At 42.7% G+C, this 17,006-nt stretch overlaps 1 protein-coding gene across 1 annotated transcript in view; it reads right to left on the bottom strand.

The window, feature by feature from the left end:
• Positions 1 to 16,564, bottom strand: part of LOC120054190 (transmembrane and coiled-coil domain protein 3-like) — a 47,997-nt gene extending 31,433 nt beyond the window's left edge. The window contains exon 1 of the mRNA XM_039001641.1: positions 16,249 to 16,564. Coding sequence (XP_038857569.1) covers positions 16,249 to 16,314 — 66 coding nt within the window. The 5' untranslated portion in view covers positions 16,315 to 16,564. The remainder of the gene's footprint in view (positions 1 to 16,248) is intronic.
• Between the last annotated feature and the right edge of the window lie 442 nt (positions 16,565 to 17,006).

Below are 17,006 nucleotides of genomic sequence, written 5' to 3'. Positions count from 1 at the left end.
CTGAAACACATTGAGAAAACTATTTATCAATAGGATAAGATCATTAGTTTGATCGTTATCCAAATGTTCCATTTGAGAGGGTAACTTTTTCAGCATCTGCGAATTACATAAGCTTTTACATTGCTGTAACGTATGGCGTAACTCCAACCCGTCCTCCTTATCCTCCTCTAGGTCCCAGCCAGGCTTCAGCACCACCGCAGCCACACTGGAGACGGCGGGCTGGACCGGCTTACCTGAGGAGCTGTCTGAAGAATCACGCACATAATATGCTTTCAGCATGTTAACATGACACACACGGGAAGAACACCTACGATCTGGGGTCTTTATCACATAATTGGTCGCATAATCGCATAATGTAACTTCATGCGGTTTTTGAGACGAGGAGACAGACTTTTGGGCTAACACACATGCGGCGTGCAGTCTCTCCCGTATCTTACTGACGTAATCCAACACATTTTTAGGGGCGCTACTGGGTTTAGGAGATAGGATATGCTCCTTCAAAACTTGATACGATGATACGGACTGGAGACCTGATGGGAAATACACAGTGTCTTTAACACATTTGAGAACTGTTTTGACAAAGTTGGTTCTCTGATCAGTTTGGATTACTTTAGGGAGTCCAAACGTAGAGAAGAACTTCACTAGTGCCTTCACCACAGTCTTAGCCGTTATAGTACGGAGAGGGATAGCCTCTGGGTGTCGAGTAGCACTGCACATTATTGTTAGTAAGAACTGGTTACCTGACCTGGTTTTCGGCAACGGACCTACACAATCGATTATCACTCGTTCAAACGGTTCCCCCACAACAGGAATCAGGCAGAGCGGCGCACGAGGAACTGTTTGATTCACTTTCCCAGTGAGTTGACATACATGACATGTTTTACAAAATTGGACAACGTCAGACTTCAAACCTGGTCAGAATTTTTTTTGAAAGACTCGGTTATAAGTCTTTTTGATCCCCAAATGTCCCCAAATGTCCAGGGGTAAAAACTGTCGGCCTTGCAGAAGGAATACTCGGTGCATTGTCTTCTACCTCAACATTCTCAAAAATGCAACTAGACAAATCCACCACATCTCCCAGCTTGCGAGATTGTGCCCTTGTTAACACACAAGCAGGAAAAACATGGGAAAATGCTTGAACCAATTTATCATCTGCAGTTTTGATTTCTCGGGTTGTCTACTACTTATAACACAGGAGTGACGTTACCACCAGCGATATCATTCCCTAGTAGCAATGTGACTCCTTTTACTGGCAGTGTAGACACTAGACCAACACGGAAACGTCCTGATACCAAGTCTGACACTAAGTGGACCCAGTGTAATGGTACAGGTCCGTTTTTTTGTCTCTATAACCTGTAATATGACATGCGAGCCACAATACGTTTCAAGGGACCAGGGTAAAGCATCAGTAACGATTACTGACTGCGCCGCCCCGGTGTCTTGTAAGATTGGCATGGGCTTTTGATCAACTTGTTCTTCAGTTAAGGAAACTCTATCGGCAGTGATAAACGGACCACAGATAGGATCCGGTTTCCCAAATGCTGAATCAATAACTCGGTCCAACGGACGAGCCAAAGACTGGACTAAACCCGCGCTTTTTAATTTAGGGGAGGTGACAGGGACTGTTTCGGTATTTATTATGTATTTTTCAAAACCGGGCCGTCCGCAAACACGTGACCCTTTTGGTGACAGTAAAAGCATTCACAGATTTCGTGCAAAGGCTTAGGGTCGTCAGAGTAAAAGCGACCCGAACGAAGCACTGATGATGTAATCGTTCGTCCCTCAAAACGAGGCGCACCAAAGACAGTATTGTGTGTCAAAGCGTACTCATCTGCCAACACTGCTGCCTGGGCCAATGTCGCCACTTTCTGTTCATTTAAATGTCCTACAATTCCATCAGGCAGGTTGCTTTTAAAATCCTCCAACAGCATCAACTCCTGAATATCAGCAATGGTGTTAGCTTTGCTGGCTGAACACCAGCGATTAAACAGAGACTATTTGTCCCTTGCAAACTCAACAAAAGTATGGTGAGAGGATTTCTTGTGGTTCCTGAAGCGCTGCCTATAGGCTTCAGGCACCACCTCATAAGCCCACAACACAGTTGTTTTAACTACAGTTAAAGTCGGAAGTTTACATACACCTGAGCCAAAAACATTTAAAACTCAGTTTTTCACAATTCCTGACATTTAATCCTAGTACAAATTCCCGGTCTTAGGTCAGTTAGGATCACCACTTTATTTTAAGAATGTGACATGCCAAAATAATAGAGAATTATTTATTTCAGCTTTTTTTTTTTTTTATCACATTCCCAGTGGGTCAGAAGTTTACAAAACACTCAAATAGCATTTGGTAGCATTGCCTTTAAATTGTTGAACTTGGGTCAAACATTTCGGGTAGCCTTCCACAAGCTTCCCACAACAAGTTGGGTGAATTTTGGCCCATTCCTCCTGACCGAGCTGGTGTAAGTGAGTCAAGTTTGTAGGCCTCCGTGCTCGCACATACTTTTTCAGGTCTGCCCACAATGTTCTATAGGATTGAGGTCAGGGCTTTGTGATGGCCACTCCAATACCTAGACTTTGTTGTCCTTAAGCCATTTTCCCACAACTTTGGAAGTATGCTTGGGGTCATTGTCCATTTGGAAGACCCATTTGCGACCAAGCTTTAACTTCCTGACTAATATCTTGAGATGTTGCTTCAGAATATCCACATAATTTTCCTCCCTCATGATGCCATCTATTTTGGGAAGTGCACCAGTCCATCCTGCAGCAAAGCACCCCCACAACATGATGCTGCCACCCCCGTGCTTCATGGTTGGGATGGTGTTCTTCGGCTTGCAAGCTTCCCTCTTTTTCCTCCAAACATAACGATGGTCATTATGGTCAAACAGTTCTATTTTTGTTTCATCAGACCAGAGGACATTTCTCCAAAAGGAAAGATCTTTGTTCCCATGTGCTGCTGCAAACCGTAGTCTGGCTTTTTTTTAATGGCGGTTTTGGAGCAGTGGCTCTTCCTTGCTGAGCGGGCTTTTCAGGTTATGTCGATATAGGACTCGTTTTACTGTGGATATAGAAACTTTTGTACCTGTTTCCTCCAGCATCTTCACAAGGTCCTTTGCTGTTGTTCTGGGATTGATTTGCACCTTTCGCATCTCCTAATGATGAACCAGACTTGTGGAGGTCCACAAATTTTTTTCTGAAGTCTTGGCTGATTTCTTTTGGCACTGAGTTTGAAGGTAGGCCTTGAAATACACTCACAGGTACGCCTCCAATTGACTCAAATTATGTCATTTAGCCTATCAGAAGCTTCTAAAGCAATGACATCATTTTCTGGAATATTCCAAGCTGTTTAAAGGCACAGTCAACTTAATGTATGTAAACTTCTGACCCACTGGAATTGTGATACAGTGAAATATAAGTGAAATAATCTGTCTGTAAACAATTGTTAGATTTACATTGCAACAGGAGCAGCGAAATCTCGAGTGGCCAATGCAGCGCAGCGGCCACAAGTTCAAACGCAGAGAAATAAGAATCAACTTTCGACTCCCGAAAAGGAGGGACTAACGCAATATTTTTACTTACATCGAATTGGGCTTGATGATGAGCAGGTTGTGGAGTCGCACTGGAGCCAGCGTCTAGCTCCAGTTGTCGGATCCTCACCTCCTTGTCGGCTTCTATTTCCATTTTCCTAATTTCTAAATCAAACTCCATCTGTCTAACACACTATCTTTTTGTGCCATTTCCAAATGGGCCAGCCTCACCTTTAGCCTACCGGTCCCGTCTGAACGACCCGAAGCTGAAGATACAGGGTCGAATCGGGGCAATATAAAGGGGGTACGAGCAACCCCTTCCTCCGCGCCGTCCTCCGACTTGGCATCGGAAGGTCTACCCGTCTCCTCTCCTGAAGCCTCCCTCTCATCTTTCAATAAGAAAATTCATTTTCTCACTAAACCCTCCATGACTAGCACCAAAAGCTCAGCCTTTAGGGCTTTCTCAGGGACGAAGAGTCCATAATGGTCAGCTATGGCGCAAAGGTCTACTTTACGCAACCCCACCAAACGATCAACAGAGGGCGCTTCAATAAACTTGGAGACTGCTGAGGCAGCCATTTTGTACACAGCAGCCTACTGAACACACATAAACTAAACAAGTCACCCAAACTCACAACCTACCACCACACCTCAATCACCAATCACAGAGAGCTCAGAGCAGCGTGGTCTGGTTGGTTTAATTATCCCGGATGAGCGCCCATTATGTTACACACACCTCTTGGAAGAGGGTTTGCAACACCCCACCTACAATCACATACCTCTTTCACTCCATGTGGAGTTGAGTGTAGCAGGTTGTTGCGTTACCTCCTCCAAGAGGCGTGCGTAACACTCTTTTGTTTTTAGGAGATCACCACGTGTATGTGAATTTCATCTGTTAGTAACAGTTTTCTTGTCTTATCTACCAAGGTGCATAGCGTACCTCGGCAGACTCTGGCGGACAGGCTGAGCGGCCGGGTAACCAATGGTTGTCACAGTGGATGCAGTACTGTATCTACTGCGCCAGCAATGGGTTACCCTTCACCAGACAGAGGCTGATGAAATACGCCGACAAAATACGCAGGTATTTGGTGTTCTCTGTGTTTATGTATGTAGAATGCTGGACTGACTGTTCTCAATGCGTGTGATGTAATTGTGGATGTTTATGGTGATGCTAAAATAAACATTTTAATCCTGGATCAACAATTTATATTCTGTTTTATTCTAGGTTTCGGCACTCAGGGGAGACAATCCCACCACTGGGGAAGAGGTGAGGAGGCCGGACACCCAGAACAGGGGGAGCCACCCGTCCGACAATGGACACCTTCTTCACTTCTTATAAGAAGCACTTGGAGGAGGGTAGGTTGAGGAAGAAACCCAGACAAATCTAAAACTGCGATGAGTCTGGGTTTCGTAGAGGCCATAGCAGGCACAAACTGCTGGCTCCCCGGGGTGCAACACAAGTGTACCAGCAGGCTCCGGGGAACAAGGAGCACATAACAGTACTGGCCTGCTTCAATGCAGCTGGGTAAGACGGCCCCCCATTTATCATCTACCCCAAATGTTTCCTCGGCGGCCACTACACACTGGGAGGCACCCCCCAAGCCTTGTATGGACGGTCATACAGTGGCTACATTGACAGGGACCTGTTCAGGAAGTGGTTTCAGCACTTTATTAAGCTGGCAGTGAAGGAGTACCCTCTTCGATGGACACAAGAGCCACATGGACGTGGAGGTGCTCGCGGCTACAGTAAGGGAAGGGGTTATACTTCGTTGTCTTCCACCACACTGCACCCATGTCCTACAGTAGCTGGACGTTGCATACCTTGGCCCTTTAAAGGTTGAATTATCCAAGGTACTGTAGCTATTTTGACCACTCCTACATGGTAAACAAATCACAATTTGCCAGAGTATTTCGCTACCTCTACCAGCTCTACAAGGACATGCGCTATGTGGTGGAAGGGTTTAAGAAGTGTGGCCTCTTCCCTTTTGACCCTTCAGCTATTGAAGGGTCCCGTTTAATGCCGTCTCGGTCCCAACCGGGTCTAAGCACTGGTGTACCTGCCCCCAGCAATTTGAATACAGCCCCCTCCATGGGTACTTTTTGCCATGTGTTTTTTTCCCTCTTTACATATCTACAGTCCATAGCACCAGCAACAAGGCATGTCCACCTCCTCCAAAAGTTATAAATGGTTTTCATGAACCATGCTCTGTCTAACACTACCTTTTCTCTCAACTGCAGCACAGAAAAGGAAGAGAAAAGCTCCACCGGCCCCTCTGTCACGCCACCCATGGCACCACCCTCAGGTACTTCATAATCCGTTTGTTTTTCTCTCTCTCAGTTGTATCAATTACTATTGTTGCTATAGTACTTCTACATTTGCAAACCATGTTAATGAATTTGATAGTTTTTGGGGGGTTTTCAAATTTTAAAAAAGACGCCACCTGCAGTGCTTGCTGTGGGGAGCACGATCTGCCTGCAAGCTCCCCACAGGAGTGTGAGTCTGAAGTGCCATGGGTGTGCTGTGATTTCTGCCAGCACTGGTTCCACTGCAGGTGTGTGCAGTGGGATCCAGAGTTAGCGGCGGAGCTGGATTTCTATTGTGATTTCTGTGACAATATAGGGACGGAAGTCGAGATGTGATTGTTTGATTTATTTGTTTTCATATGCAATTATTTATTTGAAAAAATATATTACATCTAAAATATATTTATTCAACCCATCTTGTGTATTTCTACCTTCCAAGTGCATCTCTGCAACAAACTCCACAGTGTTTTCATTGTTTATGTCACTGCACTTCACTGAAATTATAGTTATATTTGATGTAAATTATCTACTTTTTCGAAACATAAGTTTAATTTGTAAAAAAAAAAAAAAAAAAAAAAAAGAGAGAAAAAAGAGACATTATTTGGTTACAACACCGAAAAAGATTTTGGTGAAGAACCATTTTTAAGAGTCCACAGGAGGGCACACTGGGCTATGCAATGAAAAGTTGACGGGTAAGTCAATTCTTTTCAACCGGAAGGTTAGTCAACTATCTAGTAAACACTTCGGAGATGAGCCTGGTGTCTCTTTTTTGAAGAAAATTAAATGGATATACCATGCTTTCAAATGTATTCAGACACCTTCCCTTTTTCCACATTTTGTTACTTTATAGTCTTATTGTAAAATGAATTCGATTACATTTTTTCCTCAATCTACACACAATACCCAATAATGACAAAGCGAACATACGTATATAAGAACTGTTCGTCGGGAGCTTCATGAAATGGGTTTCCATGTCCGAGCAGCCGCACAGAAGCCTAAGATCACCATGCGCAATACAAAGTGTCTGCTGGAGTGGTGTAAAGCTCGCCGCCATTGGACTCAGGAGCAGTGGAAAAGCATTGCCTGGAGTGATGAATCAGGCTTCACCATCTGCCAGTCCGACGAACAAATCTAGGTTTGGCGGATGCCAGGAAAATGCTGCCTGTTAGCACAAAGGCCTGACCTCAACCCCATCAAACACCTTTGGGATGAATTGGAATGCAGACTGCGAGCCAGCCCTAATCGCCCAACATCAGTGCCCGACCTCACTAATGCTCGTGGCTGAATGGAAGCAAGTCCCCGCAGCAATGTTCCAACATCTAGCGGAAAGCCTTCCCAGAAGAGTGGAGGCTGTTATAGCAGCAAAGGGGGGACCAACTCCATATTAATGCCCATGATTTTGGAATAAGATATTTGATGAGCATCGTTCGTTAAATGACTGCTTACAAACAGGTCCAAACCTAAACCCTGACCTGTCGAGTATCCTAAATTAACTTCAGGCAGCACAGAGTAGTGCTAATGGCAGACATCACGAAAGCATTTCTGCAAATCTCACAAAAGGAAGTGGACAGATACGTATTAGGATTCTTATGGACAAGTGAAACCCCCATGTTAAGTGAAGAAATCAAGATGTACTCTCTTGGAATGACGAGAGTTCCATTTAGAGCACCTGCAAGCCCATTGCTTTTAGCAGCCACAATCTGAACAAGTATGAAGGGGTATATACAGACATGGTAACTTCACTGATGGAATGCTTGCATGTTGACGACCTCATCTGCGGAACAGAGGACAAAGAAACAGCCTCTGATATAACCATGAAGGCTAAAGAGAGCATGGACAGCACAAGCATGAAACTATGCAAATGCCAAACAAATTCACACAAGCTGCACACTGAATGGACAAAGGAGAAAGTCATGGTAAAAATGTGAGCGAAAATTCTAACTCCTTTGAAAGTACTAGGATTTACATGGAGAACAGACACTGACAAATTAGTGTTTGAAATGACGGATTTGATTAAATTCCTGAAAGACAAGAAAAAAGCAAAACGAGGAGTGCTTCTGCTGAACGAAAATTTGATCCTATCAGATTTGTATTGGGATCAAGTGTCTATTCCAAGAAATGTGGCAACAGGGCCTGTCATAGGACGAAGAGCTTCCACAAAATGTACATACATGTAGGCGTACATGCATGTAAAGAATGTGCGGCGCTCAGATTAAGGAAAGAAGAGGAGGGAGTATCAACCTACATGAGTCGAGGTGTAGCCCAAAAAAATATAATCATCATTGCAAAGAAAAAGGCGCAACGTTCTCTCACCATTGAAAAATCTTTGTTTTATTCAAGCAAGGTTAATAGATCAATGTTCTGACCTACAATGGCCTTCATCAGAATAACACTCAGATGTATACAGTCATGACACAAAGATGTTCGTTGTCGGCTTGTTCACAGAAAGTACAGCTTCTGAGCAGGAGACTAATTATGGAAACAGGGACAACAGCCTATTACATATCTTGTTAACAAGTTATGCAAATGTTTACACTGTCAAATGGCCAAAATATGGTGAGTGAATGCTATAAAATGGCTAAGTCTAAATGTCATAAAAAACTGAATTCAAGTAAGGATAGTTACAGTACAAAGTAACCTACATAAATCATCTGAGAAAGGTATGTACTAGGGTTGGGAGGTAACCAGATGTATTATATTGTCATACCGTCCTTCTCTCATCCCGGGATTTATGGTATTACTGGCTTAGTACACAAAGGGGGTGCCAAAAAACATTGGCAAATGATAACAAAATTAGCACAGGTAATAGCGAATTTCCATGGAGGCTGCTAGCTGAATATGCTAACGAGAGCAAACAAAAATAAACTAATTGCAAAGACAGGCTATCCAGCTCATATAGTTATACACATACAGTATCAATCAAAAGTTTGGACACACCTACTACTTCAAGAGTTTTTCTTTATTTTTACTATTTTATGCATTGTAGAATAATAGTGAAGACATCAACACTATGAAATAACACATATGGAATCATGTAGTAACCAAAAAAGTGTTCAACAAATCATAATATATTTTAGATTCTTCAAAGTAGCCACCCATGGCCATCATATAAGTTTATATAAGTTTATTTTTGGATGCAATATTCAGACATTCACAGAAGTAATGACAGCATAACACAATCATCCAAACCGGAAAATGTAGGTTACATTAGTCCTAACGCTGAGGAAATATTGACGTAACACAAGCGGTCATATTTAGATAACTCTCGGCTGACTGAAACCACAATATGAATTAGCTAACAGCAATTTGTAACGGTCGTCGTATGAAGAAGGTGTGGACCAAAGCGCAGCGTGGGAAGTGTTCATGATTATTTATAAAAAAACTGAACACTGAGACAAAATAACAAAATGTAACAACACGAAACAGTTCTGTCTGGAGAAGACACAAAAAAACGAAAACAACTACCCACAAAAACCCATGTGGGAAAAAGCTACCTAAGTATGGTTCTCAATCAGAGACAACGATAGACAGCTGCCTCTGATTGAGAACCACACCCGGCCAAACAACAAAGAAATACAAAACATAGAAAATGAACATAGAATGCCCACCCAAATCACACCCTGACCAAACCAAAATAGAGACATAAAAAGATCTCTACGGTCAGGGCGTGACACAATTACTATTTAGAATTCATCACATCACGGGTAAGCTCAACATTGATCTAAATAATTTAGTAAAACACTTTCTATAAATCTAAAGTAATCCAACAATGGGTAGCTTGTGCACGCCGCCATGTTTGCACTTTGCGTCAATCAAAGATAATAAAAGGAGGGCCTCCCGGGTGGCGCAGTGGTCTAGGGCACTGCATCGCAGCGCTAGCTTGGGTATGCGCCCAGGCTCTGTCGCAGCCGGCCGCGACCGGGAGGTCCGTGGGGCGACGCACAATTGGCCTAGCGTCGTCCGGGTTAGGGAGGGTTTGGCCGGTAGGGATATCCTTGTCTCATCGCGCACCAGCGACTCCTGTGGCGGGCCGGGCGCAGTGCGCGCTAACCAAGGGAGCCAGATGCACGGTGTTTCCTCCGACACATTGGTGCGGCTGGCTTCCGGGTTGGAGGCGCTCTGTGTTAAGAAGCAGTGCGGCTTGGTTGGGTTGTGTTTCAGCTCTCCCGAGCCCGTACGGGAGTTGTAGCGATGAGACAAGATAGTAATTACTAACAATTGGATACCACGAAATTTGGGAGAAAAGGGGGTCATTAAAAAAAAATATATATATTAAAAAAAGATAAAAGGAGACAAGATGAGTTTGGTCTGTTTGCAATATGCATCAAATCCCAAAAAATGATTGGTCACATACACATGGTTAGCAGATGTTAATGCGAGTGTAGCGAAATGCTTGTGCTTCTAGTTCCGACCATGCAGTAATATCTAACAAGTAATCTAACAATTTCACAACAACTACCTTTTACACACAAGTATAAAGGAATGAATAAGAATATGGACATAGAAATATACGGATGAGCGATGGCCGAACGGCATAGGCAAGATGCAGTTGATGGTATAGAGTACAGTATATACATATGAGATGAGTAATGTAGGGTATGTAAACAGTATATACATTGGCATTGTTTAAAGTGGCTAGTGATACATTTATTACATCCAATTTTTTATTATTAAAGTGGCTAGAGATTTGAGTCAGTATATTGACAGCAGCAACTCAATGTTAGTGATGGCTGTTTAACAGTCTGATGTCCTTGAGATAGAAGCTGTTTTTCAGTCTCTCCGTCCCAGCTTTGATGCACCTGTACTGACCTCGCCTTCTGGCTACGTCGCAGACACTGACATCTTGCTTCCAGACAAGCTAAACACGTTCTTTGCCCGCTTTGAAGACAACACAGTGCTACCTGGCCTGTGGGCTCTCCTTTTCTGTGGCCGAAGTGAGTAAGACATTTAAACGTGTTAACCCTCGCAAGGCTGCCGGCCCAGGCGGCATCCCTAGCCACGTCCTCAAAGCATGCGCAGACCAGCTGGCTGGAGTGTTTACGGACATATTCAATCTCTCCCTATCCCAGTCTGCTGTCCCGACTTGCTTCAAGATGGCCACCATTGTTCCTGTTCCCAAGAACGCTAAGGTAACTGATCTAAACGACTATCAGCACTCACTTCCGTCATCATGAAGTGCTTTGAGAGACTAGTCAAGGATCATATCACCTCCACCCTACCTGTCACCCTAGACCCACTCCAATTTTCTTACTGCCCCAATAGGTCCACAGACGATGCAATCGCCATCACACTGCACACCACCCTATCCCATCTGGACAAGAGGAAAACCTATGTAAAAATGCTGTTCATTGACTATAGCTCAGCATTCAACACCATAGTACCCTCCAAGCTCATCATTAAGCTCAAGGCCCTGGGTCTGAATCCTGCCCTGTGCAATTAGGTCCTGGACTTCCTGATGGGCCGCCCCCACAAGGGTGGGTGCTCAGCCCCCTCCTGTACTCCCTGTTCACCCATGACTGCGTGGACATGCACGCCTCCAACTCAATCATCAAGTTTGCAGACAACAACAGTAGTAGGCTTGATTACCAACAATGACGAGACAGTCTACATGGAGGAGGTGAGGGCTCTGGGAGTGTGGTGTCAAGAAAATCACTCAACGTCAACAAAACAAAGGAGATGATTGTGGACTTCAGGAAACAGCATCAGAGCACCCAAAATCCACATCAACGGTACACCAGTGGAAAGTATTAAGTTCCTCTGCGTACACATCATGGACAAACTGAACTGGTCCACCCACACAGACAGTGTGGTGAAGAAGGTGCAACAGCGCCTCTTCAACCTCAGGAGGCTGAAGAAATTTGGCTTGTCACCTAAAAGCCTCACAAACTTCTATAGATGCACAATTGAGAGCATCCTGGAGTGTATTACCGCCTGGTACGGCAACTGCACTGCCCACAACCGCAGGGCCCTCCAGTGGATGGTGCGGTCTGCACAATGCATCACCGGGGGCAAACTACCTGCCCTCCAGGACACCTACAGCACCCGATGTCAAAGGAAGGCCAAAAAGATCATCAAGGACAACAACCACCTGAGCCACTGCCTATTCACCCCGCTATCATCCAGAAGAAGAGGTCAGTACAGGTGCATCAAAGCTAGGAAGGAGAGACTGAAAAATAGCTTCTAAATAGCCATCACTAGTACTGAGGCTGCAGCCTACATACAGACGTGAAATCATTGGCCACTTTAATAAATGGAACACTAGTCACTTTAAAAATGCTTACATATCTTGCATTACTCATCTCATATGTATATACTGAATCTATACTATTTACTGTCTCACAGTCTATGCCGTTCTGACTTTGCTCGTCCATATATTTATATATTCTTAATTCCATTCCTTTACTTAGATTTGTGTATATTAGGTATTTATTGTGAAATTGTTAGATATTACTTGTTAGATATTGCTGCATTGTCGGAACTAGAAGCACAAGCATTTCGCTACACCCGCAATAACATCTGCTAACCAAATCAAATTAGATTTGATTAGCAGGCAGTGCGTGTTAACTGTCCAATCACATTTTGGAACAGTGAGTGCATTCTGACATCACGTGCAGACAAAAACTCACGCTGGGGCGACCATTAGAGATTTTTGGAACTCATGTGTGAAAAAGTTAACCTTGCATTTTATCTGAGAAAAGTAGGCTGGCTATACCGAGAAAAGTACAAAACACAGACCTAAAATGCGTCTTACTGTAATTTTTGCTCAGCATCAAACAAATGGTGTGCTTCAGGTTCACTTCTCCAGTAAAATGCAAGATTAACTTTAAGCAAAACATTAGGAAATGTAGCTGGTTACATTCTTTCTATGATAAACATTAGAAATATGATGGCGATGCATCGTTTTTGCAAAAAAACTGAATGTTTCACAAATGTATTTTCTGTGAAGGGAAACTATAGTTGCATGTCCCTCACTACTCTATTGAAGCAACAAAAAAAACGTTCAATATAAAACGCAAACCCCTGTCACTACACAGCTGGACTCACCTGCTCCCGCTTTCTCCCATTGTGCCATTTACAAACAAACACGTTACTGGCTCAACTGTTCTGGGGAACTACGGTAAGCGTCATAATGTAAAATAATGTGACAGGCGAAATGAAGATCTCTCCTCCACTTTCAGCCAGGAGAGTTTGACATGCATATTATTAATATTAGCTCTCTGTGTACAGCCAAGGGCCAGCCGTGCTGCCCTGTTCTGAGCCAATTGCAGTCCTTTTTTGTGGCACCTGACCACACGACTGAACAGTAGTCAAGGTGCGACAAAACTAGAGCCTGTAGGACCTGCCTTGTTGATAGTGTTGTTAAGAAGGCAGAGCATCACTTTATTATAGGCAGACTTCTCCCCATCTTAGCTACTACTAGATCAATATGTTTTAACCCTGACAGTTTACAATCTAGGGTTACTCAAAGCAGTTTAGTCATCTCAACTTCCACAATTTCCACATTATTTATTACAAGATTTAGTTGAGGTTTAGGGTTTAGTGAGAGTTTTGTTCCAAATACAATGCTTTTAGCTTTAGAAATATTTAGGGCTAACTTATTCCTTGCCACCCACTCTGAAGCTAACTGCAGCTCTTTGTTGAGTGTTGCAGTCAATTCAGTCGCTGTAGTAGCTGACGTGTATAGTGTTGAGTCATCCGCATACATAGACACTGGCTTTACTCAAAGTTAGTGGCATGTCGTTTGTAAAAATTGAAAGAGCTGTAAAGAGCTGTAAAAATCTGTAAAGAGACTGAAAGTAGTGATATGCTGCTGGCAAGTAAAATAAGCAGCACTGCAGTTAGCCTACAACTAGAGCAGTGTTGCATAACAGAGGGCCCCCTGGTCCCCTTATGCATCTAGTTTATTTCAGGGAAAAGTGCACAGTCATTATCTGCAGAATGAAGGAAAGGAAGACAAAAATGGAAAGAAGGAAAGCATGAATGCAAGGTAAGGAAGAAGCAGTACCTGTCTGAGAACCAATCAGACCGACAAACCTTGACTAGGTAGGTATAGCCTAGGCCCAGTGCATTTTAACGTGCTGCGTAACACTGACTATTGGAGATTAAGTGGAGTCAATTCATTAGCTGCAGAAAGAAGGAAGGAAAGCATGAATGGAGGGTAAAGAAGCAACTAAGAACGTAAGATGAAGAAGTATGAACCAGTCAGACAGTTTACGAATGTGAACCTCTTAAATTAGTGGCATTATCAAGTGGTATAACTGCTAGTACAGCTATAACTTTTTTTAAATGTTGAGCTGTATGGCACAATGCCCTGTAAGGAAGAAGTATGAAAAGGTTCGACAGCTTGTGAATGTGAAACTTTTAAAATCAGTGGGGGATTATCAAGTGACATAACCGCAGTGTGAGTTACAGCCATAACCTTCCACAATGTTCAGTCGTATTGCACTCTGATTAAAAGTTGTCAGATTGGCAAGTACATAACTACATATTAAAACTTCTGCATATCTGATTGCATCCCAGTGCAATGCATTAAGGATATTGGTGTTACAATGTATTCATAATCCTTGACTGATTCCACATTTTGTTGTAGTACAGCCTGAATTAAAAATGGATTCAATATACATTTCTTACCCATCTTCGCACAATACCATAATGACAAAGTGAAAAACAGAAATACCTTATTTACATAAGTATTCAGACCCTTTGCTATGACACTGGAAATTGAGCTCAGGTGCATCCTGTTTCCATTGATCATCAAGGCAAAGGGTGGCTATTTGAAGAATCTCAAATATAAAACATATTTTGATTTGTTTAACACTTGTTTGGTTACTACATGATTCAATATGTGTTATTTCATAGTTTTGATGTCTTCATTATTATTCTACAATATAGAAAATAGTAAAAATAAAGAAAAACCCGTCAATGAGTCAGTGTTCTAAAACTTTTGACCGGTAGTGTATATTGCGAAGGAGAGGTGAGGCATTGAGTGTAGTAAATCAAGGAACGTGTACTTGACACTTTAACAACCGGCTCAAGATGACATCCTCCTCATGTTCAAACATGATAAACAGCTTGGAATTAACCAGTCAGCCAAACAGTCAGTCAACAGACAAACTGGCTAATCCTCAAAGGTTTGTGGTTATTTGGCCGGCAGGCATGATATCTCCAGGATAAATAGAAACAACATGCTCTCTCTTTGACAGTTGAGTGATTTTTGGGGGTTTTCACTGGGTGTTCACACACAACCATGGGACACACCGTGCTCCAGGCTCGAGGGAACGGGCATTCCAATGTGTGTGTGTCACTGTACTGGTACACTCGGTGTGTGTGTGTGTGTGTGTGTGTGTGTGTGTGTCATTAGGCCTACGAGAAGACCAATCTGTTTTTTATTTGTATGGTGGACTAGTATTAGGGACATTTTTCAACAGTGACACAACTACTACCTTAAAAAGGGCCACTCTGTGATATTTCCATCCTTGTAAACTGTCTAACCCCATCATAAGCCAAAACATAAGGTTGTTTTATACTCTAATTGGAAATAAGGGGTAAACTATCAATAAATGAACAAGAACTCCAGTCATTTACATGATGTGCACAAGTCCATGTTATTCAATAGTACACTGGGGTTTCGATAATGCTTGTACAGCTGTAACATTGTAATAACATGGAATAGCTAACTGTATCCCGCTGTGAGCCATATTTAACATTTTTATCTGAGTGATAGCAGGTCTATCCAGCTGTCAATCGGAACAGCCACAACAGTAAGAGAACAGAACAGAGAACAGAACATTGCTTTGGATACTAGGAAGTCATATTGGACCAAAACCAAGTGAGAGGTTGTCGTGGTGAGCTGCTAACCCTTTCTATTCTATTGTGTTCTTTCAACTTTTAAAAACGGCAACAATTTTTTTTTAAACGAAATACCAATTAAAAACAATTTTGTTATTTGAAATGCTCAAATAATAATCCAAACGTATGTTAGGCAATACTGAATGGCATGATTGTGTTATTAAAATCTGTTGAAAATATTAACAAGGTTATAAAGAATAGACCCCTCCAATCACCCCTCAACATGTTTATGAAACACAAACAAGAGTGTACACAGTGTAGCATACATAACAGAGTAGAGCCTCAATAAACAGATATCTGACCATTTCATGAGCGCCATCGCGTAACGTTACTTAAAACGCAACTAAACCATATTCAGGGCAATAGTCGCATAGCCCATAACCCAGTGAATGATCAGATATGAGCGAGAAGTAGGACAACAGATGTTCACATATGGAGGCATTCGATCCGTTATGATGACGATTCAGTACAATGCCTCCAATACAGTACAATGCCTCCAATGTTTGAGCAGCCTAGCCTATAAGCTATGCAGTGTAGAAGAATGGGGAAACAAAAAAGTAGTCAGTTACCATATCGTTCCGGCTGTTGAGGTATTTTTCGACTTGTGATAAACTTCTCACTGCTACGCTGGGCATAATCACCGTGTTCGTCTCGCTGTCCGTTTTAGGAACAATGTTCTGTCTAGTGTTCCGTTCTCAATGTTTCATCATCTGTACTCTCCCACCATGTCGACCAACCCTTCCTTCACACACTGATCTGACCACTCTCGTTTCTCCTTTCCAAGACCTAAGATACAAGAAAACAATGTGCACTCCGACACCGCCCACTTTAAGGTCTGCGGAACGAGACGATGAGGAGTTAACTCTATCGTTCCACCCTCCACCTAGTCCTAGCCTCTACAGAGTGGTCGTAACTAGTTACCACCCTTTTTTTTCAATTTCTGGCTAAAATGACATACCCAAATCTAACTGCCTGTAGCTCAGTACCTGAAGCAAGGATATGCATTTGAAAGGAAACACTTGGAAGTTTGTGGAAACTTGAAATGAATGTAGGAGAATATAACACATTAGATCTGGTAAAAGATAATACAAACACAAAAACATGCGTTTAAAAAAAACTCAGCGTCTCTGAAATGCAAGAGAAAAGGCCATAGTTAGATAGTTTAGGTGTCATTTAGCTTTTGGCCACCAGATGGCAGCAGTGTGTGTGCAAAGTTTCAGACTGATCCAGTGAAGCATAACTACATAACTACAGAAAACATACGAAAATGCTATAGTAATAAAAAATGTAAGTTCACACACTCCCGGGAATGTCATACATGATGGAT

Source organism: Salvelinus namaycush, chromosome 9 (assembly GCF_016432855.1).
Source record: "Salvelinus namaycush isolate Seneca chromosome 9, SaNama_1.0, whole genome shotgun sequence".
Taxonomy (NCBI): Eukaryota; Metazoa; Chordata; class Actinopteri; order Salmoniformes; family Salmonidae; genus Salvelinus; species Salvelinus namaycush.
The sequence above is the reverse complement of the archived record's forward strand: the minus strand, read 5'-3'. Positions and strand labels throughout refer to the sequence as shown.